This window comes from Equus asinus, chromosome 25 (genome assembly GCF_041296235.1).
Source record: "Equus asinus isolate D_3611 breed Donkey chromosome 25, EquAss-T2T_v2, whole genome shotgun sequence".
Taxonomy (NCBI): domain Eukaryota; kingdom Metazoa; phylum Chordata; class Mammalia; order Perissodactyla; family Equidae; genus Equus; species Equus asinus.
Genome location: NC_091814.1, coordinates 44,339,848 through 44,364,994, shown reverse-complemented (window position 1 = coordinate 44,364,994; position 25,147 = coordinate 44,339,848). Strand labels below are relative to the sequence as shown.

The following is a 25,147-nucleotide window of genomic DNA, read 5'->3' as shown; positions in this document are numbered from 1 at the left end:
CCATTTTTATTAACAAAACCAAAAACATGGTGTAAAGAAATCCTAGAAGTTACTGTTGTCATGACAAAGAATGAAAATTAATCTCCCCTAGGAGCATTTTTTAGCTTACGCAAAACCAAAATGTACTGTACAGAGAGAATTTATTGCAATATAAAAGGCAGAAATCCAGCAGAAGTCTATCTGTTTGTCCCCTTTGTCTCAGTAGAACTATTTGGGTCAACCCTTGATGACAACACTTTATTTCAGGGTTTTTTGGGTGGAGGGGGAAGTTTTTTGTTGGTTTGTGTTTGAATGGAAGGGTATTTAAAACCAGAAACCAGGCTTTTGTCTGATCCTTTTTAAAAGAAAAATCCAACCAATTATTTACCAGTTTTTCTCAGAAGCATATCTTCCTGTGAACAAACTGCAAAATGCTTTTGACAATGAAATTTTGATTAAAAAGAAATAGTGAGCTTCAAGGGTGTGACTATTTTATTGCTATAAAGTGCTGTGATTTATGATAGCTTTCTAGTAGGTTTCTCCCAGTGTCAGAAATTATAAACCCATTTTCATTTTGCTTATTAGTTCTTGAATTAAATACTTAAAGGTAGACTTTTTCTTTTTCTTTTCCCCTTTCAAGTGTGTGTTATAGGAGAATAGAAACTGTTTTAAAGCTCTTTAGGTTTAGTCCAGATGTTGCTTATGTTCTGTGTTTCTCTGACAGTCTGAAAAGAGAAACTTAAAAATTTTAATATCCAATCATAATATATAACTAAGTCCTACAGATCAGTGAGGAAAAGGGCAAGACTTGAATGTCCATTTTACAGAAGAGGCAATCCAAATGGCCATTCAGTATATGAAAATGTGCTCAGTTTTATTAATCATCAGGGAAATGCAAATTTAAACCAAAGTGGAATTACACACCCCACACCTATCAGAATGTCTAAAATGAGAGAAAGAGTAAACACCAAATGTTGACAAGGATCTAGAACAACAGGAATTTTCATACACTGCTGGTGGGGTTATAAATCTGTAAAACTACTTTGGAGAACTGTTTGACAATGTCTACTAAAGCAGAACAGTGCTCTATGAGCCAGCAATTCCACTCCTATTTATTCTCTCAACAGAAGGTTCACCAAAAGACCTGTACAAAAATGTTCAGAACAGCAGCATTTGTGACACCTAAAAATCAGAAACCACCCAGTGCTCATCAGCACTAGAATGGATACATTGTAGTTTGCTTATACAATGGAATTCTATACATTAGTGACAGAAAACAAACTACTGGTTCATGCAACAGAATGGATCAATCTCGCAAATGTATATCGAGCCTGAAAAGTTAGTCTGAAAAGGTTATATACACTGTGTGTTTCTGTTTATACACAGTTTAAACTCATCTGAGATGATAGGAATCAGGATAGTGATTATTTTTATGGAGTAATGACTGAAAAGGGTATATAAGGGAGGCTTCTGTTTGCTAGTAATGTTCTGTTCTGTTTTGTTTTGTTTGTAAGATAACAGTCTACTTTCATTCTTTTGCATGTGGCTGTCCAGTTTTCCCAACACCATTTAGTGAAGAGACTTTCCTTTCTCCAATGTATGTTCTTGGTTCCTTTGTCGAAAATTAGCTGTGCATGGATGTGTGGGTTTATTTCTGGGTTTTCAATTCTGTTCTATTGATCTGTGTCTGTTTTTATTCCAGTACCATGCTCTTTTGATTACTATGGCTTGTAGTATATTTTGATGTCAGGGATTGTGATGCCACCAGCTCTGTTCTTTTTTCTCAGGATTGCTTTGGCTATTCACGATCTTTTGTTCCACCTAAGTTTTAGGATTCTTTGTTCTGTTTCTGTTAAAAATGTCACTGGGATTCTGATTGGGATTGCATTGAATGTGTAGATTGCTTTAGGTAATATGTTCGTTTTAACTATGTTCATTCTTCTCATCCATGAGCATGGAACATCTTTCCATTTCTTTATGTCTTCTTCGATTTCTTTCAATGTTGTCTTATAGTTTTCAGTGTGTAGGTCTTTCATCTCCTTGGCTAAATTTATTCCTAGGTATTTTATTCTTTATGTTGCAATTGTAAGTGAAATTGTATTCTTGATTTCTCTTCCTGCTACTTCATTGTTAGTGTATAGAAATGCAACTGATTTTGGTATGTTGCTTTTGTACCCTGCAACCTTACTCTATTTGTTATTTCTCATAGTTTTTTGATAGATTCTTTAGTATTTTCTATATATAGAATCATGTTGTCCACAAACAATGAAAGTTTTACTTCTTCCTTTCCAATTTGGATGTCTTTTATTTCTTTTTCTTGTCTAATTACTCTGGCTAGGACTTCTAATACTATGTTGAATAAGAGTGGTGAGAATTGGCATCCTTGTCTTGTTCCTGTTCTTAGAGGAATAGCTTTCAGTTTTTCACTGTTTAGTTCATGATGTTTGCTGTGGGTTTGCCATATATGCCCTTTATTATGTTGAGGTACTTTCTTTCTATACACATTTTATCAAAAGTTTTTATCACAAATGCATGTTGAATCTTGTCAAATGCTTTCTTTGCATCCATTGAGATCATCTTGTGATTCTTATTCTTCATTTTGTTAATGTGGTATATCACATTGACTGATTTGCAGATGTTGAACCATCCCTGTGGCCCTGGAATAAATCCCACTTGATCATATTGTATGATCCTATTAATGTATTATTATATTTGATTTGCTAATATTTTGTTGAGGATTTTTGCATCTGTGTTCATCAGCGATATTGGCCTGTGATTTTCTTTTTGTGTTGTCTTTGTCTGGTTTTGGCATCAGGGTAACACTGGCCTTGTAAAATGAGTTAGGAAATATCCCATCCTCTTCACTTTTTTGGATGAGTTTGAGAAGGATAGGTATTAAATCTTTGAGTGTTTGATAGAATTCAGCAGAGAAGCTGTCTAGTCCTGGACTTTTGTTGTTTGATAGGTTTTTGATTACTGTTTCAATCTCTTTCTTTGTGACTGGTCTAGTCAGATTCTCTATTTCTTCTTGATTCAGTTTTGGGAAGTTGTATGATGCTAAGAATTTATCCATTTCTTCTAGGTTATCCAAGTTTTTTGCATGTAACTTTTCATAGTTTTATAATCCTTTGTATTTCTATGATACCTGTTGTAATTTCTCCTCTTTTATTTCTGATTTTATTTATTTGAGCCTTCTCTCTTTTTTTCTTAGTCTAGCTAAGGGTTTGTCAATTTTGTTTTCAAAGAACCACCTCTTAGTTTCATTGATCTTTTCTATTTTTTTTCAGTCTCTAGTTCATTTATTTCTGCTCTGATTTTTTAGTTTCCTTCCTTGTCCTCACTTTGGGCTTCATTTGTTCTTCTTTTTCTAGTTCTTTTAGGTGTAGTGTTAGATTGTTTGAGATTTTTATTGTTTGAGGTTTTTCTTTGAGATTTATATTGTTTCTTGAGGTAGGCCTGTATTACTATATCTTCCCTCTTAGTACTGCTTTTGCTGCTTCCCATACATTATGGTATGTTGTGTTTTCATTTTTATTTGTCTCCAAATGAAGCTTTTTTGGTATTTTTTATTTCTCCTTTGATTTCTTCATTGATCCAATAGTTGTTCAGTAGCATGTTGTTTAGTCTCCACATTTTTGTGACTTTTCCAGCTTTCTTCTTGTAGTTGATTTCTAGTTTCATATCATTGTGGTTGGAAACAATGTTTGATATGATTTCAGTCTTCTTAAATGTATTGAGACTTGTTTTGTTTCCCAACATAGGATCTGTCTTTGCAAATGTTCCATGTGCACTTGAGAAGAATGTGTATTCCACTGCTTTTGGATGGAATGTTCTCTATATGTCTATCAATCCATCTAGTCTGGTGTTTCATTTAAGGCCAGTGTTTCCTTGTTGACTTTCTGCCTGGATGATCCATCCATTGATGTCAGTGGGGTATTAAAGCCTCCTACTATTATTGGGTTTCTGTCAGTTTCTCCCTTTAGGTTTGTTAAGAGTTGCTGCACATACATTGGTGCTCCTATGTTAGGTGCACATATACTAATAAATGTTACGTCTTCTTAGTGGAATGTCCCCTTTATCATTATATAATGTCCATCTTTGTCTCTTATTGTCTTTTTTGGCTTGAGATCTATTTCATGTGAAATAAATATGGCTACACCCATTTTCTTTGGTTGCCATTTGCTTGGAGTGTCATCTTCTTGGATGCTTGGAGTGTTCTTCTCTTCATTCTGAGCATATGTTTATGTTTAGAGCAAAGATGGGTCTCCTGCAGGCAGCATATTGTTGGGTCTTGTTTTTTAATCCGTCCCAGTCACTTTGTGTCTTTTGATTGGTGAATTCAATCCATTTACATTTAGGGTGATTATTGATACACGAAGGCCTAATACTGCCATTTTATCTTTTGTTTCCTGGTTGCTCTAGATTTCCATTGTTTTTTCCTTGTGTTTCTGTCTGCCATTTCAGTTTGGTGGTTTTCTGTCATGTGTTTCTCAGTTCCTTCTTACGTTTTGCGACTCTGGTCTGAATTTTTTTTGTGTGGTTACCATGAGGTTTGTATAAAAGATCTAATAGATGAGATAGTCGTTTTTCTGTTGATAGCATCTTATCTCCATTTGCCTATTCAGGTTCCATCCTTTTCCTCTCTCCTTCTATGATTTTGTTGTCACAAATTATCCCTTTTTTGTATTGTGAGTTTGTTACCTAGTTGAAGTGGTTATTATTAACGCTTTATTTCTATTTAGCCTTTATGTTATAATTAATTGTTTACTAACTTATTCTGATATAGAGTTGCAATTTTCTGATTGTGTCTGTTTATTTATCACCTTGCTCAAAGCTTTATATACCTTTGCCTTTTGTTTCAGGTAGGAGAACTCCTTTCAGTATTTCTTGTATGGCAGGTCTAATGGCAATGAACTCTCTCAATTTTTGTTTGTCTGGGAAAGCCTTTATTTCTCCTTCATATCTGAAGGATAATTTTGCTGAATAGAGTATTCTTGGCTGACAGTTTTTGTATTTCAGTATTTTGAGTATATCATTCCACTCTTTCCTAACCTGTAGAGCTTCTGCTGAGAAATCCACTGATAGCTTAATGAGGCTTCCTTTGTAAGTTATTTTCTTCTCTCTGGCCACCCTTAATATTCTTTCTTTGTCTTGACTTTTGAGAGTTTTGATATAATGTACCTTGGAGAAGGTCTTTTTTTTTTTTTTTTTTTTTTAAAGATTTTATTTTTTCCTTTTTCTCCCCAAAGCCCCCTGGTACATAGTTGTGTATTCTTTGTTGTGGGTTCTTCTAGTTGTGGCATGTGGGACGCTGCCTCAGCGTGGTCTGATGAGCAGTGCCATGTCCGCGCCCAGGATTCGAACCAATGAAACACTGGGCCACCTGCTGTGGAGTGCGCGAACTTAACCACTCGGCCACGGGGCCAGCCCCTTGGAGAAGGTCTTTTTGTATTGAGATAATTAGGTGTTCCATTAGCTTCATGTACTTGTATATCCAGTTCTTTCCCCAGGTTTGAGAACTTGTAAGCTATTATTTCTTTAAATAAGCTCTCTGCTTCTTTCCCCCTTTCTTCTCCTGGGATACCCATTATCCTTATGTTGATTTTCCTAATTGAGTCAGATTTTCTCATAGGATTTCTTCATTTTTAAAAAATCTTAAATTTCTCTCCTCTTCCACCTGAATCATTTTGAGATTTCTATCTTTGAGCTCACTAATTCTTTCTTCTATTTGGTCTGCTGTTTTCCAATGCTTTCTACTTTATTCTTCATCTCACTTATTGGTTCTTCTGCTCCAGAATTTGTTTGGTTTTTTTAGAGTTTCAGTCTCTTTGGTGAAGTACTCCTCCTGTTCATTAATTTTATTCCTGAGCTCGTTGAACTGTCTTTCTGAATTTTCTTGTCACTCATTGAGTTTCTTCATGACAGCTATTTTGAATTCTCTGTCAGTTAGATCACAATTTTCCATTACCTCAAGTTTGGTTTCTGAGGAGTTGTCATTTTCTTTTTGGGCTACTGTGTTACTGTAATTCTTCATGGTGCTTGATGAGTTGTTCTTCTGCCGGTTCATTTGTGGTATCAGACACCTTTCTTATTTGGGTAAGGATTTGTTTACTTTGATTCTGAGCTGCTTCTGGTTGTATTTGAGAGTCTTCTCTTTACACCCTCCACTGCCTCTGCCAGAGGCATCATCAGTGCCTTTATTGTGCTGCTTGTGCCTCCAAGGTTGTTGGTACCTTGTTGTTTCCAATGTCACTGCAGTTGCAGGTGTCAACACTGGGGTCATTGGGCTGCAAGCACCTCTGCTGCTTCCAAGATCACTTGGGTTGCTTGTTCTCCCACTGTGGTGGGGGGGCGGGGGGAGTGAGAGTGGGGCAGGAAGGAGCTGGGATCATGGGCATCTCTACCACATCCAGGTTTATTAGGTCTGCAGGCTCTATTACTGTGGGTAGGGGGACCAAAGTTGCTGCAGGCACTTCTGCGGTTGGGGGATACTTGGGTCGTAGCCTCTGCTATCACTGTTAACGGGCTCTTCACAGGCTTGGGCACTGATCCTGTGTGCGCTACCCATGCTACTACTCCTGGGTTATCTGGGAATGCTGAAGATCCCACTGTTTGTGGCACTGGGTTCGCAGGCATTCCTGCCACTGCTGGGTGGGCCAGGGTCTTGAGCACCACTGCCACAACCGCAGCAGGAGAGGTTCCTGGGTTGCGAACACTGCTGGGGCTCCCAAAGCCTCTGGTCTCTGGCATCTGTGTGTTTCCTGGATCAGATCATGGGCACCACCACTATTGGCAGAGGCCCAGGGTCTTGTTTGCAGCTCCTGCTGCTGGCACAGCCAGTGTTGAAGCCCCTGCTGGAGGTTAGTGGTGAGGGCACCACTGAGGCTCTTGAAGCCTCGAGTCACTGGTGCCACCTACCACTGCTGGGGGAGGTGTAGGGGCTGAGCCAAAATTGCTGCTGTGGCTCCTGCAGCCTCTGGTCTTCAGTGCTGGCATGCTTTTTGGGACCTGAGATCATGGGCACTGTTGCCGCTGTCTTAGATGCAGCCCCTGCTGTAGGGCCACTATTGGAGGCGCTGCCACTGGGGAAGGGAGGGGGCTGAGTCACAGGTATCATTGTGGTTCTTGGAGCCTCCAATCATAGGCCTGCAGTGATTTTTGGCACCTCTGGGAGCATAGGCTGCCTGGATTCCTTGGGTCTTTGTTTGTGGGCATTACCTCAGTTCCTCAGGCTTCTGGTCACAGGCACAGCATGGCTGCAGTTCTTGGAACCTCTGGTCTCTGGAACTGCCACCACTGTTCCTCTGGTTCCACTCCCTCCAGGAAGTGCAGTCCACTCATCTTCAGATGTATAGATGTATGGATCTCTCAGACGTTCTGGTATGCGGTGCAGAGAGTCTTCTGTTGTAATCTATGGATGTCCTACTGGTTTTCACTTAGAAGGGAGAGACAAAGGGGACAGCTTACTCTGCCATGATGCTGGTGTAATCCACCCATTCACTTTTAGTAAAATGTTGGAAAACACAACAAAATGTTTAATTGTACAAATAGTGCTGAACAGATCCTGGTGCCAAATTAACTGTTGATGGGTGTGTGACCCCACCCCCCCATTTTTATCATCAACTGATAAACGACAGTCCTGAATTTAAAAAAAATACTGGATTAAAAAGTTAAAGACATTCTCATTCTCAAATTATTTTGCTGTTGAAGAAAGATCTGAACTCTAAGGAGGCCCCCAGGCCTGTGAAGATGTTGCATATCCTCACCATCTGACAGTTTCCTGCTCGTTTTCAATTCTGCCTTCCAAATTACAGACTTTTCCAAATGCCTGTCATTTAATGCCTCATAGTTCTTGACAACCCGTGCCACTCTTCTTCTTTGAACTCTTACTTACTTTGTTTTGTTTATTAGATTATAAACTAATCATAAAACAGTTACTCTTTGTCTTCTGATGTTATGCCTCATATGTTGCCATCTTTGATACTTAGCAACAGAAATATCTATTAATAGACTAATGTACAATTTTAAGTCCTGGGAAGCACATCTCACAAACAGTGGGAAAAACAAAGACACAGGCATAGAATTCCTAGTGAAAAATTCTATATAAATAAAGGTTGAAATGCTAAGCCATATGCAGATGTTATTTATAAGTACTGCTTTAAGGGTCAAAGTAGATAAGAAGCCATATGTAATGTGGTATTATGGTTAACAAAGCAGTGGTGATACCTACATGCATAATATAAGTATTAACCATTTAAGAGATAAGTAAAAGAAACTAAACTCAAATATGTTGTACTATACCATTTATATGAAATTCAAGAAAAGGGAAAAGAAAACTGTATACTGAGGGATACACACTTGGGTGCTAAAACTGTAAATGAAGCAAAGAATGTTTACCACAGATGTCAGGGGTGTGGTTATCTATCAGGTAGAGGGAATGGGCATCAAGATTGCAGTATTTGGGGACTTATGGGTTGCTGGCAATGTTCTAATTCTTGCTTTGGTGGTATTCTAATTCATTAAACTCTACACTTATGTCGTATGCTGTTTTCTATAGAGCATTATATTTCAAATAAAAATAAAAGAATTTATTGAAGACATCTTTTCATTTCATTAGATTTGCACCTGAAGGTTCTTAAAGGCTGCACATTATTTCATTGTGATCTATCTGTTCCCTCCTTATGAACACACTGCTTTTAGTTTTGCCTTTGCCAACTTTATGTTAAACATCTTTGTACATATATCTAAGTTCAATTGCTTGTGCTGATATTTCTGTAGGATTGGTTCCTAGAAATAGAATCAAAGGTAGTTTGCGTTTCATATTTTGATAGACACCGTTAAGTAGCCTTACAGATTTGTTCAAGGTGTCTTTTTCTGTTATTCGAAACTTCTAATTTTTATATTTTTCATTCTGTCTCTATTTTCCATTGTAATTTATGGCTTTTGTGTCATACTTAGAAAAGCCTTTCTCAATTTAAGATTAGGTCTTTATCTGGAATTTATTTTTGGTTTTGTGAAATGAGATTTTTTTCAGCTGTATATAGCCTATTGTCTCAACACCTTTTATTGAAGGGTCTATTTTTTCCACACTGATTTGAAATGTACCTTTTATTATCAGCTGAATGTCTATATGTCTTTTTATGGATTCTTTTTCTGTTCCACAGATCTAGTTTTCTATTCCTACGTCAATATCAAAATGTTTTAATGACTATAGATTTTAATGTGTTTCTCTCACCAATATAGCGAATTCCTTCTAATTAGTTCTTGCTTTCAAAATGTGTTTGGCTTTGTACTCATGCATTTACTTTTCCAAATGAACTGTAAAATCAAATTGTCCCATACTCCCAGCCAAAAAAAGAAAAATGTGTGTTGACATTTCAACTGGAATTACAATGAATGTGTAGACTATTTGGGGGAAAATTAACTTTCATACACATTTCTAAGTTTTAGTTGTTTTTAACTTTATGTAAAGGGCAAGTTTTATGTTCTTTTAGGACTTATTTTTTCACTTAAATATTATATTACTAATATCTTTACATGTTATTGCTATGGTTCATTTGACTACTGTATGGTTTTTACATTGTTTGCATAGACCAAACAAATTTAGAGTTAGAGTTTAGGTTGGGTTTCATATTGGGGTTCAGTCTCACATTGAAGGGTATTTAGTTTAAAGAATTTTGCTATTGGTATCAGTGCTGCTATGAACATTCTCATACATGTCTTCTTTTATCCGTTTGCAGGAGTCTCTCTTTGCTATATTCCTAGGAGTGGAATTTCTAGGTCTTAGGGTGTAGAAATGTTCAACTTTAGTAAATAATGCCAAACTGTTTTCCCACCAACAATATGTATGTAATCCTGAGGGATCCACATTCTGCCTAAAACTTAGTATTGTTAGAATTTTTAATTTTTGTCACGTAATGAAAATAAAATGGTTGATTTGCATAACCTGATTACTAGTGATACTGAACATTTTTTCATAAGTCTCTGTCTATATATGTTAATGCTTTTATGAAATTCTTTCTATCTCTTGCCCATTTTTCTGTTGAGTTGTTGTGCTCTTTCTGTTAATATATAGGAGGTTTTTATATGTTCTTTTTTATCATAAAGATGTTTATTCTAAAATTTCCCTTTTATAAAAGAGAAACATAAAAGTATAGACACTAAATGATTTAATCAAGGCCATCCCAGTTGATGGCTGATCTCCCAATTAGTAGCCAAAAATATATGCTTCATGATTTTTAGTTTTTATTCCACTACACTCTTTGTATGTTCTTGATAGTAGCCCTTTAATACGTATGTGTATTGTGAATATACTCTCAATTTGTAACTAAACTTTTTCCTTTCTCTTTTTAAGGTCATTGGATGAACAAAAGTTCATAATTTTATATAGACAACTGTACGAATCTTTTATAGTCAGTATTTCTTGTTTCTTGTTTACAAAATCATTTCCTACCCTAAGGTCTCAAGATATTTTTTTATTAGGAGTTTTAAATTTTGTTCTTGACAGTTAAGTCCTTAATCAACCAGGAGTTGATTTTCATACTTTTTTCATATTGATAACTTTTTCCTGCTATATTTATTGAACAATCCCCCTTTTTCCCCATGAATCTAATAGCACCCTATCTGTCATACCTATGGTTTTATATTTCTATGAAAGTGTCTTAAATATTTCTTATTAAGCTTATCCCTAGTTTATAGTTTTATTGTTTATTTTGAAAGTGTTCCTTTCTCCCATTAATTTTTCTAATTGGTAATTGCTGGTATACATATAAGGAAACTTTTAGTTCCTGTATATTTATCTTTATTCTAATGATCTTATTAAATCCTTTTATTATTTTTCAGTTGATTCTTTTGGTCTCCTATTGCCATCCTCGTTTAGGGATAATTCTTATTTTCTGCGTATTTATCACTCATTTATTTCTTTCTGATATATATATATCCCTTATTGCTTGTCTTATTTTACCCCATTGGCTAGAACTTCTTACCAGTAATATATAAAAGACTCCAGTGAAGTCACATCCTATTGAAAAATAGTGGTGATAATGGGTATCTTTATGTCGCTCCTACCCTTAATAAAAATTTGTTTTTAATGTTTTAAATTTGTATATAAATTTATATATTGCTGTTGGTTTCTGGTCTATATCCTTTATTAAGTTGAAAAAGTTTCCACTTATTCCAAATAGTCTAAGATTACTTAACAGAAGGGATACTGGAAATTATCAGTGACCTTTTCACCATCTCCTGATATGATCACTTGGTTTTTATCTTTTAATGTATCATAGTATTATATTAAGATGTTTATTCATTTCTCCCAAGTCACAAATGAAAGCCAGGAAATTTAAGTCCAGCAGGTCATTGATAATATAAATATTTCCTTTCTAGCAGTCTCTAAAACCCTTAGAATATTTGTTTTGTTATCCAGCATACCGACCTTGTGCTTCTTCTTGTACACTTCTTATCTGATTTTATTGTACAAAATGTCGCTAGTGAATTTTCCAAGAGATTTAAAGTTTTATTATCTATTAAATATTTGCAGAACAACTGGGGAGGGTGGGTCTCTCTTCATCCTGACTAAATGCATCACTGCTGAAACATAGGAGGGTACGTTTAAGAAAAGTCAGGCAGTGACTTATTGCCATAGATTCTACACCATAGTCAAATGCTGATGTCTTTAGGTGAATGATGAATGACCGTTATAAATGGCTGTAGGGCTTTGAATAAACTTTTGACTGTGTTACTGTTGCTGAAGTAAGTTCTTTTCTCTGTCTGTAAAAGATCTTTTCAGCATATGAGATCTTAATAAAAGAGAGAAAACAAGGAAAGAGAGATTTGTATTTGTAATTTTGTGTTATTTTTAAAGATAGCCCCACAAATTCTGCAAGCTTCAGGCCTCACACTCTTGAGTTCACCTCTGAGTATAAGCCAAGACCTGGGGAAAGGTTGAGGGATGGTTTTGTTTTCTCCAGTCCTTGCCCCCAACTGTGTTATCACTGCTAGATAGCTGATCTCTAATAATATGATGGGGAACCAACAGTGTTTTGGTTACTTTCAGTCATTAACCAGTCCATTTAAATTCAATTTAAAATTACTTTAAATTTTACTTTAAAAACTACTTCAATTTAAAATTCTATCTCATCTCCAGATTAACTCTTCACTACCACCTGAACTTGGAGTGGGAGATGCCCAGCTGATTCTTTCACTCCTTCCCTTCCTTTTCTGGTTCTAACTCCTCTGGTGTTAGGGACACAAGTTTTTACTTAGTTGGACATACAATTACAAGGCTACAGGCTGCTCCATTGCTGTATCTTGGTCAGTCTATTATTTTGCTAAGGCTACTGGAACAAAGTACTACAAACTGGGCAGCTTTAACAGAAATTCATTGTCTGATGATTCTGGGGCCTGGAAGTCTGAGATCAAGGTGTTAGCAGGGTAGCTTCCTTCTGAAGGCTATGAGAGGGAATCTGTTCCATGCCTCTGGAATAGCTTCTGGTGGTTTGCTGGCAATCTTTGACAATCGTTGGCTTGTAGAAGCATGACCCTGATCTCTGCCTTCATCTTCATATGGCATTCTCCCTGTGTGCATGCTTCTGTGTCCAAACTTCTTGATTTTATAAGGACTCCATTAACATGGGATTAGAGTCCACTCTAGTGACCCTCATCTTAACCAATTACATCTGCGATGGCCCTGTTTCCAAATAAGGTCACATTCTAAGGTCTGGGGATTAGGGCTTCAGCATATGAATTTTGGGGAAACAGAATTCAATTTGTTTTCTCCTTCCCTCCCCTGCCTTTCTCTAGCAGGTCTACTGCCTCAGCTTTCTAACCTGGAACCAGTTACTAGTCAGACACACCCAGTCTTTATAAGTGATTCTTTTGGTGGTGCTTTATGAGCTTAGGGGGGATAGGCAGGAAAAGCACTCCTTTCTAGACTGGCACTAACATTTTGGAAGATAATCTTCAAATTCTCCTTCTGCTTATAAAGACTGAGAACTTGAGGTAGCAGAGAGAGGCCACCTCCTAAGAAGTCCTGAATCTGGCTCCAGCTCTTTTCCACTTTCTTTGAAATGTGGAGATACTTAATCCACTTGGGTTTATTTAAAATTTGGGGGCAATAGGAAATATCCTACTCAATGTTCTTTTTGAAGGGAGGGGAGGCGAAGGATCATGTCAGTCTGTGCACAAACTAAGTAGGGAGTAGATTGTCCAGACAATTGTAACCTAAAATTCCTTCAAATAATGAAGTATCTTAGCCTTCTTTTATCCTGCCCGTATAGGTTGTACCTATACTACTTCATCTTCTTCTTCTTCTTTTTATTTATTTATTCATTTTTTTAGTGTACTCTTGACTAGGGATCAGCTTAGTTTAAATGAGAAAGAGCTTAAGGATACTTTGTCTCCTTAAGTCCGGATAGATATCCAAATCTGACAACAGTTGATAGGGCTAAGGGCATCCCTCAGTAAATATAGTGTTTTAAAATGACTGTGTCAATAAATAGCTATCCAGAAAATAAGCCCAGCATGCTTAAATGCTTCAGTGAGTGTGAATTAAACAGGTGGACTACCTATTTTGCTTCTGTAAAAGTGTTACATTGATATAGACTAGAGATGGCAAATCTGTTTCAATTTGTATGCTGATTCTGATAGCTTGGTGGTAACTGACAGAGTATTGCCTTTAAAGAATTCTAAGGCCGTACTCTGGTTCTGAAGGCAGAGTGCTGTCATCATTTTGGGATATATCTGCTAAGGCCACTTAAGTGTGCCCCATATTTGCTATCTCTCCAGAGTGCATCCATCCCAGGGTATTGCAGAGGGCAGTCCTTTGTGGGTGGGAAGAACATATAAGAGCTTTTATTCTTTTAACTTTTATCAAAAAAAAGGAAAAATACACTTTACTAATATTTGGAGATACTAGATTTGGAGCCCATGCGTGTAATTTATAAATAAATATACATATACTTGAGACGTGAAGTTACATTTTTTGTTCATTAGGGTAGACCATCAGAGAAGTATAGACCATTAGCTTCTAGAGAATGTCTTTTTCTGATTAATCTTTATATTTCACAGATTTTATGTGTTTCATTTTGTGTGCGTAAACTTTCCAGGTAGATAATACTATAGAAATTTTGCCATTTAAACTTATTTAAGATCAAATAGAACATCTTTTACATATATATTGATGCAACTGTTTTGTTCTAATTCATTCTTATACTACAGCCCAATTTGCAACATACTCAAATACTAACCAAATGGAAATTAAAGAATTGACTGTAGTGTTTGTTTTTTCAACCAGGGGTGTTTTCTGAGCACATCTATGTATGGTATTTTAACAATCCAGGTGAAAATAAATGTACTGAAAGTTTTTGATAGTTATGGTTGTCAATATAAAAAAATAGGTGTGAAACCACCTGATTTTTTTTTTGAGTTGCCAAAACATTTCTGTAATACCATATACATTCTCTGTAATTATTAGTACCCGTTAACTTTTTTTTTGGTGAGGAAGATTAGCCCTGAGCTAGCATACGCTGCCAATCCTCTTCTTTTTGCTAAGAAAGATTGGCCCTGAGCTAACATCTGTGCCCATCTTTCTCTATCTTATATGTGGGACGCCTGCCACAGCATGGCTCAATAAGCGGTAGCACAGGTCCACAACTGGGATCTGAACCCGCAAACCCCAGGCCGCCAAAGTGGAGAGCACAAACTTAACCACTACACTACCAGGCCAGCCCCACATGTCCTAAGTTTTATCTGGCACCACATGTCCAAAGTTAGGTTTTCTCTTAAAACCACCAAACACTATATTTTCTCCTTCAAACTTGTTATATTCCCTAACTTTAAAGGCGTTGCTTAAAATGGATAAAAATTGACATGGTTTCCATTGTAAAATTCACAGTAGCAAATTTGTCAAGCACAGCATCAAACAGCCTCATTAAAATGCCTGGAGGGCCAAGCAACCATGTTAAATATTAGCATGGAAAAATATTTTCATTTGTCTATTCATTTAACAAATATTGATCACTTACTGTGTGCAAAGCGTTTCACTAATGTTCAATGAAATCCTTTTGATAAGAGATAATTTTGAAAAACAATCCAGCTATCAGAATCATTTACTGGTTGAAAGAAAAAAAACAAATGTCTGTACTCTATGAAATTCAAATGGATCTTTTCATACCTTCATGTTAGAAGCTCTGCAGTCTGGCTTTCTGATTTTATGGGTATCTTTGGATTCCTACACAGTTTATTTAACCTTGTTGTAGTATCTCAGATCATTGAGCAAAGAAACAGTTTTACTTCCTACTTAATGTCTGTTCATCTTCACCCTTCAAACCTCTCTCAAAGTATGCAAAAATTCTATAGAAAGGCATTCTAATATGGAATGTGGTTAAGAATGTCAGCTCTGGAATAAGAATATCTAAGTCCTGACACCCCACACCCACCCCTTACTGGCTGTATGACTTTGTCATTTCTCTAAGCCTTAGTTTTCTCTAAACTTTAGTTTTCCCAGATACACAATGGGAAAAATGTTACTTCTCATCAGAGGGTGGTTGTTAGGAGTAAATGGGATTAAACATGTAAAGCACTTCCTGTTCCACCTAGTACATTGTAAGTGCACAATACATTTGATACAAAAGTTCACGTTAGTGCTGGTTCTAGAGACAGATTCTTGGAAATATGACCCTAATGATTTTCAGTTTACTAAGATAGCAGTGATAATCTTAAATGTGTAGGTTTAGCCATTCATCTACCCACTCACTCAATAAATATTGAGTAGCTACTATTTGTTTGATACTGTGTTAGGTGCTAAGTAGACTCTAAGAGGTGCATATACTTTGAGTAAAATTCGTTGTAAAGTTTAACTTTGTTTTAGGGAAAAATAATTCTTTCAAGCATAATTATACATTACCCACTTTATGGATGTTTTTGAGGAGTTATCTGTTCATGAACTACAGTTGTCACTTTATTTACTTTTCTTTTCTTAAAAGAATAGCCTTTGTGTTTAAGGAATCTGCTTATCTTTAATTCTAGGTAGTCATCAACTTCCTTAAACAGAATCTGCCATTAGTCTTTGATTGGCACATTACTTTTGAGCATCTGTTTTGTAATAGTGTTACTACCTTACTTTACTAGTTTACGTTTTGATACCCCCTTTCACTGGAGGATATCAAAGCACTTTCTATTATATGTTTTAAATAATCATATAATAGGAATGCCTTTTATAGTATTAACGTCCTTATTACTCTATGGCTTTATGTGTCAAAAGTGTTGCTTCCTAAATCCAAATAAATGAAAATTCACCTTAACTTCATTAGTTTCTTCCGTTCTAATCATATAAGGTAGTGTTTCTGGCAAGTGAAAACAATGTGTGAGGGTATTCATTAATATTTAATTTATATGTAAGTTGTTTGAGGTTTATGTATATATTAGGGGTACTATTTAAAGTATGGAACTATAGATTTCATAGAATTTAACTCTATTTGTATTACAGTAGAATATCTCCTCACTCAAATATAAGGAAAGGTTATAGTTTGGTGTTTACTTTAAGCTTCTTTGAGGCAAAGAGTTGTACATATCCAAAGGAATATCAAGGTGGAAGTGAGGTCACTTTACTTGTCCTTTACTTGCCTTTTTTGAAAACTGGTTGTTCCTACTTCCAACCCTTTATCACAACAGTATGTTGAATATTAATAAGCTCAATAGTAATCCTTCAAAAATTTGATAGACATTATTTTAGTATGATATAGACTATTACTTTGAATTATACTTGCAGTCAGTACTTGTGATTTCTCAGTTACCATTGCTTGAAGACTATTTGTCTTTCAAACAAAGGACCGTGTATGATATCGAAATAGTTTGTATAGTGGGTTTTCTATGTAGCAGCATATTTAATTTTATCTTTAAAATGTTAACCAATATCAGTGTTGCATTTTCTGTTTGATAATTGTTCTAGGTTTTGTAAGAGACTGTCCTTTGTTTAGAAAATATACACTGAAGCCATTAGCAGTAAAGGGCATAATGTCTCCAGCTTTCTCAAATGGCTTTAAAAAAATATGCATATATAAAATAATAATATTCACAGAATGATTAAGCAAAGGTAGCAAAATGAAAATAGTTGGTGAATCTGGGTAAAAGGTATATAGGAGTTCCTTGGTCTCTTCTTGCACCTGTTTTGTAAGTTTGAAACTGTATCAAAATATAAAATTACCCCTCCCCCCACCCAAAAAACTCCACCAACTTTACCAACCTTAGTTCTCAATTTAGGAGATCTATTATCATATATTACCTGCCTTTGTTCATTCTTGAGTATCTCATATAACTCTTTTCCTGTATGCAAGAATAATAGATCAGCAGAAAAGAGACTGAGTCAGTAGTTTTGGTTTCTTCAAGAAGGATTGAGATCTCAGATGAATTAGGAAGAAAATAGGGTGCTTATAAAGTTGGTGTAGCATTTTACCATTTTTCTGCTGTAGCATTTTAAAATTTTTGGTACAGAAAAGGCAGATTATATGATACATCTTATTTCAATATTCTTTTAAAGTGTAAGGCTTCCACATGAAAACTTGTACAAGAATGTTCATAGCAGCATTATTTATTTTATTAAAAAGTGGAAACATCCCAAATGTCCATCAGTAGAATACTATTCAGCCATTAAAAAGAATGAAGTACTGATACATGCTACCACATGGGTAAAACTAAATGAAAGAGATCAGGTACAAAAGGCTACATATTCTATGATTTCATTTATGTGAAATGTCCAGAAAAGGAAAATTCATAAAGACAAAACTTAAATTAGTAGTTGCTGGGGGGTGGATGTTGGGAGGAATGGAGAGTAACTCTTAATGGGTATAAGGTACCTTTTTGAGGTGGTGAAAATGTTCTGGAATGAAATTGTAGTGCTGATTTCACAGCTTTGTGAATATATTTAAAACCACTTTAATTGGAGTAATTTTATGGTATGTGAATTATATTTCAATAAGACTCATATAAAAAAAGTAAGGCCTAGAGGGGCCAGCCCCATGGACTAGAGGTTAAATTTGGCACACTCCACTTTGGCAGCCCGTGTTCAGTTCCTGGGCACAGACCTACACCACTTGTCAGCAGCCATGCTGTCTCAGTGACCCAAATACAAAATAGAGGAAGATTGGCACAGATGTTAGCTCAGGGCGAATCTTCCTCAGCAAGGGAAAAAAAAAAAAAAAAGGTAAGGCCTAATAAGTCATTCCTGCCTCAAAGTCTTCCCGTATAATTAAGAATAAGAGCCAGAGACCTATGACTTTACATGATCTTGCTTCTTATCTGGCTTCTTATTACTTCATAGAGTTCATCTCCTTTTATTTTTCCCACAGCTCATTCCAATCTGCCTGCACTGGTCTCCTTACTATTGCTGCTTCTAGGCCTTTTTATTGGTTTTTCCCTCTTCCTAAAAACCCAGCAACCCTTTACTCAAAAGTCCATCTCTCAGAGATAACTTCCCTGACTAGTCTAAAATTGTAGACCTCTCCAACATCACCTATCCCCCTTTTTGCTCTACTCTTCTCCTTGGCACTATTTACCATCTAACACAATATATATTTACTTTTTATCTTGTATATTGTTTATCTCTTGCCCCTAGAATGTGAGCTCCATGAGGGCAGAGATATGTTCTCTTTTGTTCACAACTGTATCCCAGGGCTTAGAACAGGGCTTGGCACATATTGTCACTCATGTTATCAAATGAGTGAATCCAAAAGCATAAGTTACAGGCAGCTGTAACAAAAATCAGGAATGTGAAGTAACTGAAGAGAGAGCTACATGTTCTATACTCTTTGTTCAAACAAAAATTGTTACCTATAGGACCGTGAAACTAAGGAAGTGGGAAGAAATAAATATTTGTTTTTAGTGTCCTGAAAGTAAAATAATAAAGACAATTATTCAGTTCTTAAAATGAAAATAAAACCCTATTTGACCCAAACAAATAATTATTTTTTTTATTTTTTTAAATCATAAGGACCTGGCAGAGATCCACACATATATTAAGTACTCAGTTAACACGTGGGCCTAAATGAAGGGTCAGTACACTATGCCCACAGCCTTTTTTTTGTAAATAAAGTTGTATTGGAACACAGCCATGCCCACTGGTCTGCATATTGTCTTGGCTGCTTTCATGCTACAACAATGGAGTTAATGTAGTTGTGACAGAGACCGTATGACTCACAAAACCTAAAATATTTACTCTCTGTCCCTCTATGGAAAAAGTTTGCTGACTCTTGCCTAAATTAGTCCTTGTAGGATATAGAAAAATATGGTAGAGAACCTTGGCCAAACATTTCAGAAGTTCAAATTTCATTTCTGTGACTACTTGTGTTACCTTGCACGGGTTAAATTTTATGATCTTGGGTTTTCCCATCTGTAAAATGAAGACAATACCTATCTCGCAGAGTTGTTTAAGAATTTTAAATGAGATATCGTATGTAAAGCACTTAGTGAAATGTGTAGAAAACTCTTAGTAAGTTGCAGCCCAGTAGGTGGCACGGGCACACATATACACACATACACACATACACATATACACAAGGAAACCTAAATGCCCTCAAATGGAAACTTTTCAGTCACCAAGCATTTTCCAGATACTTTCAGTACTTTTAGGAAAGTAATGAATAAAATAAAATCAACCAATGTTGAATAAGTATTACTACACATAAGGCACTTGATAACCACCAAAATGTATGGTATTTGGTTATTTGTTGAGAAGATTATAGTCAAGCGATATTTCTAAAGGCCCTACTCACAGTAGTATTTTGATGCCCTTGACTCATATTTTAGCCAAATGTACAGCCCACTGTAAAATGGCTACATCTTCAGGTAAGTTTCATTGCTTTATTTTTAAGAAAAATTGTACATAAGGAGGACTAATTCATGCTATGTTCTGATTGTAAGCAGGAAAAAAGCAGTCTGATGCCTTATATATTATGACAAAATTTCAATCTAGAACTTTGTCTTGGGTACCTTACTTGGTTACTCTCTCTTTACAAAAGGCAAGTTTACAGTACTGGATTACTTTGATATCTTTCTGCCTGTACTGCCTTTTCTTTGGTAAAATAAATAAAATAAAAGGCTAATTTTTTCTTTAACCAGGTTTTGTTTTAGTTTTGATTTGGAGACTAATGGTATGAATCCTTACATCAGGAATATATAGGATTCTTGAGTATTTACCTTTGCCATATAGAATCACAATCTCACTTTCATTAATACGTCATTCAATAAACATTTATTAATCATGCATTATGTCCTAGGCATTAAAAAAGCTTTTTTTAGTAGAACACAGTTTTTACCTTCTAAAGGCACAAAGTATAATGGAGGAAATCACTATGTTAACAAATAATTTCAATAAAGAAATAGGAGGAATAACAGTGAAAGTATGGATGAGAAAACTATAGACTGTGCTTTAAGGTGTCAGGGATGACCTACAGAGGTGATATTTGAGCTGAGTCTCAGGGCATTGGTTGGATATTGTCAGGTATATATGGTAAAAAGAATGACACCTCACAGGAGGCACTAAAGTCAATCAACAAAAACTTTTGAGCACCTGCTGTGTGCCAGATAATGCTCTAGACAGTGGAAATACACCAGTGAACAAAACAGTGAATTTTTCCTGCTCTTGTATAGATTACTTCCAGTGGAAAATGCAAAGTCATGGGAATGGGAGTCATAGTACAGCGTGGCTGAGCCAAGGAGAGTCTGGGGGCCTTACCAAGAAAGAAGCAGGAGCCACATCACACCAGGACGTTTGAACTTGATGCTGTAGGCCAACTGTTTCAACCCAGGAGCTCCAGGGATACCAGTGTGTCATAAAGTTATTACAAGGGGATTATCAATCCATGCTTAGATGCTAAACAAGCATAGGCTGTGGATTTTGATAAGATGTTTTTTATACATGTTTATCACTACTTATCAATTTTATATAGTTATTTTGAGTAAAATATAGATAAATTTAAACATTATGAATTCATAATACTTTTTTTTTTCACATTTTCTATCTTCTCAATCAGTTGGTACTATTGCTACAACTACTTCTAAGTCACTGTCAAAATGACTACTTTTAAAAAGAGACCCTAAAATATTCAGCCTGATGTCTCCTGCCAATGTTGAAGATGTTAAAACTTTTAGGGGCCGGCCCCGTGGCCAAGTGGTTAAGTTTGCACGCTCTGCTTCAGTGGCCCAGGGTTTTGCCAGTTCAGATCCTGGGCGCAGACATGGCACCGTTCATCAAGCCATGCTGAGGCGGCATCCCACATGCCACAACTAGAAGAACCCACAACTGAAAATATACGACTGTGTACTGGGGGGCTTTGGGGAGAGAAAGGAAAAATAAAGTCTTTAAAAAAAAAAACAAACTTTTAGAGCAGCCAGCCAAAACTTCAGTAAATGTTAAATGAACTCCTTCTAAGTCCCGGGCTCTAGCCCCTGGGATTACAAAGATTAATATAAAACAAAGTCTGTGTCCTCAAGGAACTTACGGTCAAGATGAACTAGAGTACAGATGAAGAATAATAAAAGTAAACATGGAGGAAGCCGGCCGGGTGGCACAGCAGTTAAGTGTGCACGTTCGGCTTCTCGGCAGCCCGGGGTTCGCCAGTCCGGATCCCGGTGCAGACTTGGCACACCGTGCTGTAGTAGGCGTCCCATGTATAAAGTAGAGGAAGATGGGCATGGGTGTTAGCTCAGGGCCAGTCTCCCTCAGCAAAAAAAGGAGGATTGACCTTAGTTAACTCAGAGCTAATCTTCCTCAAAAAAAAAAAGTAAACATGGAGTGAAGAGTATAGACTCAAGATACACTGAGATAATAACTCTTAAGCAGTGAGAATTCTCTCACTGAAGGCAGACTACTAGAATAGAAAGGACGAGTAGATTATTGGAAACAGAGCCAATGTTTTGCTAACGTAGGGAAGAACTCTTTTCTTTCTTTTTTGACCTCCTCCACCAATCCTCCTCTTTTTGCTAAGGAAGATTGGCCCTGAGCTAACATCTGTGCCCATCTTCCTCTATTTTGTATGTGGGACACCTGCCACAGCATGGCTTGATAAGCAGTGCCTAGGTCCATGCCCAGGATCTGAACCAGCGGACCCCAGGCCCATGGGCCACCAAAGCACTACGTGTGAACTTAACTGCCATGCCACTGGGCCAGCCCCTAGGGAAAAACTCTATCTTTTTAATAGTGTTGTTTTCTCATAGCAACAAATCTAATCAATCTCCAGAGAACAGGGATATTAGTGATTTATGAGTCTCTGAAAATACCTCTTCTGCTTGGTTTTTCTCTGCCTATTAATAAAATGTAAGCCTGTGAAATAATCTTAAATCAAACCATGTAAATATGTAGTGTAAATCATATAAAGAAATCCATCTGGATCTGACTCCTTCACAATGACAGTGTAAGTGTGACAGGAGTTGAAGGACAGTCATTTGCTCCATTGATGGATCCTGAAACTTCAGCCCAACAAGCTCATTTCTCTTAGTTCTTTCAGATTTCAGGCTTCTTTACACACATGTGCGTGCACACACACTCTCTCTCTCCCTCCCCCTCCTTCCCTCCTTCTTTCTCTCTCTCTCTCTCTCTCTCTCCTCTCTCTCTTTCTCTCTCTCTCTCCCCCTCTCCCTTTTCTTTCTCGCTAAGAAAGACAGAGCTATTGACTAGAAGCCCAGAGTTGCCCCCAAGTTCCGACCAACCGGCTCGAATTCTTATGAAGTGGACTTGTAATATCCTTAATGTTGCTGTTGGCAGTCAGTTACAGATTCCATTATTGTCGATCAATGCAGTCGCCATGCGAGGTGGGGGGAGGAATGGTGGAGGAGGAGAAGAAAGGAGGGATAAGAGCTTCCTATTCACAGATTTATCAACCTGCCTTTGCTCGCAGGAAATCTTCGTAAAGGGGGCTGGGATGCTGTTGAAAGAGCTAAAGCAGGAAGGGGTTGGGGGCTGCAGTTCTCTCTGCTAACTGGAAGGAAATTTGAAAACCTTTCTTCTCAGAACAAAACAAAATGCTGAATTTGTTCTTTTGCCTTTGTTTTTGTTTGATGATATGCTTTACTTAACTGATTAGCTATTGTGCTGTCTGGTTATCTAAGCTGCTTCAGTGTAGGAACCTGTTTCTTTTTCTTTGAGTATCTTTATTCTTTATTTTCCTTTGCTTTCTCCTATCATTAAACACCAATCATTATTCAGTTTTATCCTGGCTTTCTCTTTCAGGCGAAAGCTTAACACCGAGAGACAGAAGGACAAATCTCTTCCTTTCTCTTCTATCACCCTCTTTTAACCCTCTCTATTTCCTTCCCCCTCCCCCTGTTGTATTAGATTGATGTCACGGAGACAGAATTCAGAGTGGAGGGAGGATCACATTTTCTCTTTCATCATTACAGCCTAGCCAGCAATTTAAGTGTTGGACCCCCAAGAATTTAGTCTCTGTATCTTTCTTTTCCCACTTCATCATTCAGTAATTTTGCTCTGTATGGAAAAGTTTTCTGGCTGGAGAATGAGTCTCCTTTCCCCCGGTGATGTGGCCGAGTGGTTGGATAGTAGCACCGAAGAGGAGAAGAGCCTTCTGTCATTTCTGGGTACGGTAGGGCTCCGCTTGTTCTTTTAACCCTTTGTTGTCTGAACTTCTCTTACTTTGGGGAGTAAGACCCCAAATTTTGTAAAATCCACTTTTGTATTTTTAACAGGGGGAAGAGAAATTCAGAGAATATGTTTAAGTTGTTTGGTTTTCAAGTTTTATGTCTCTAGAAATAGTACCACCAACCTTGGCTATGAGAAATAAGAGACAGTTTGCTTTGCTTTAACAAAGAGTGCTAGCTCCATGCAAGGCTTACCATGCTGTCTCGTCAGCTGTTTGTGGTATTTAGACAACTTCTACTAGCTGAAATATATCATTGTTTTACTATACCTCTTGTTTTAGTAATGGTGAGGCTTGTCATGAGAGGGGGAGTAGGCTTTGTGTGCAAGAAAAGCCAACATAGGAATTGAGAAATAGCCTTTATGCCAGGTGTGAAACATTTGTAATTTTCATATGTAAGATTACTACTGAGCATATAAAATAGGACACATGGACCAGCCATTACTGTAACTTTCCATTTGTGGATGCTTTCTAATAAATTTCTAAGTAAAGCAATTATTGATCTTGGAATTATTAATATAATAAATAAATTCCTGGGAAAGTTAGATTACAAATCCAATCATATCTTAAATGTAATAGGAGAACTTGGTACTTATAAAAATCCTATTTGTGAATACTTTTGTTAGATTAATAATGGCCTTCAAATTTATTGTTTTTATAAATTTGATTTATCTCATAATGTCTCCCTAGATATAAGTGTACCTTTATTATAAATGGGCAAAATTTATGGTCTTCTAATTTATTCCTCATGAATATTCTCCATGACCTATGAATAGTCCTCTGCTATTCTAAAAGATATCTCTCTCTTTATTATATTTAGCAGAAGTTTCTGTTTGTTTTATTTAATTCAGTTATGTTGTCAGTCAACATTCTATAAATGATTTCTTTTTTCATGCATTTTTGATGTAAAAGATCATCCTAAACAGGTCTTTTCTAATTCTATAAAGACTCAGGTACATATATTTAGATATTAATCCTACTCTTAATTTGTTTATCATAGCTTCACTTATCCCAGGCATTTGGGTGACTTAGGTGTACCTTTCAACTCCTCATTTCTCTGAAGCCTATCGCATTCTACTTGCTTCCCATTCCCCTTCCCCCACACGCATAGAGAAACATCAGCGAAGAAAAGCAAATACAAATATCTCTGAGTAAAACCAAGCCCTTAGACCCTACAGCATCATGGGACTGGAAGGCAGAGTCATCACTAAACATTTTCCCTTGCTCTTGCATGGTGTTTTTATGAATTCTCATTATACAGCCTTGAGACTAATTTATTTCTTTTTTTGGCCACTAACCCACTATGCCTAAAAAGAATTTGATCAAATAAATAGAAATGGGCAAATAAAAAGTACTACAGTTTGTGCCCCCTCTCACCTCCACTCCCATCCTCTGTTTAGGAGAGTTAGTAAATTCCTCTTTGTCCACAGATGGAGGTAATAAAGACAAAGGATGTTAAAACATGCTTAGAAGAAAAATGCAAATTCCTACAAATTATCTATCTAATGGAAGGAAGCCTTAGCGTA

General features: G+C 36.6%; 1 protein-coding gene across 17 annotated transcripts in view; it reads left to right on the top strand.

The window, feature by feature from the left end:
- Window positions 1-25,147, top strand: part of RASAL2 (RAS protein activator like 2) — a 371,817-nt gene that overhangs the window by 243,850 nt on the left and 102,820 nt on the right. The window contains exon 1 of one of the 17 annotated variants that reach the window (XM_070497406.1): window positions 22,925-23,562. The exons of 14 other annotated variants lie outside the window; for them this stretch is intronic. In XM_070497406.1, the coding sequence (XP_070353507.1) occupies window positions 23,457-23,562 (106 nt within the window). In that variant the 5' untranslated portion in view covers window positions 22,925-23,456. Of the gene's footprint in view, window positions 1-22,924; window positions 23,563-25,147 lie in introns of those variants that run through there. 2 more of the 17 variants (XM_070497408.1, XM_070497407.1) reach the window with 2 other exon arrangements.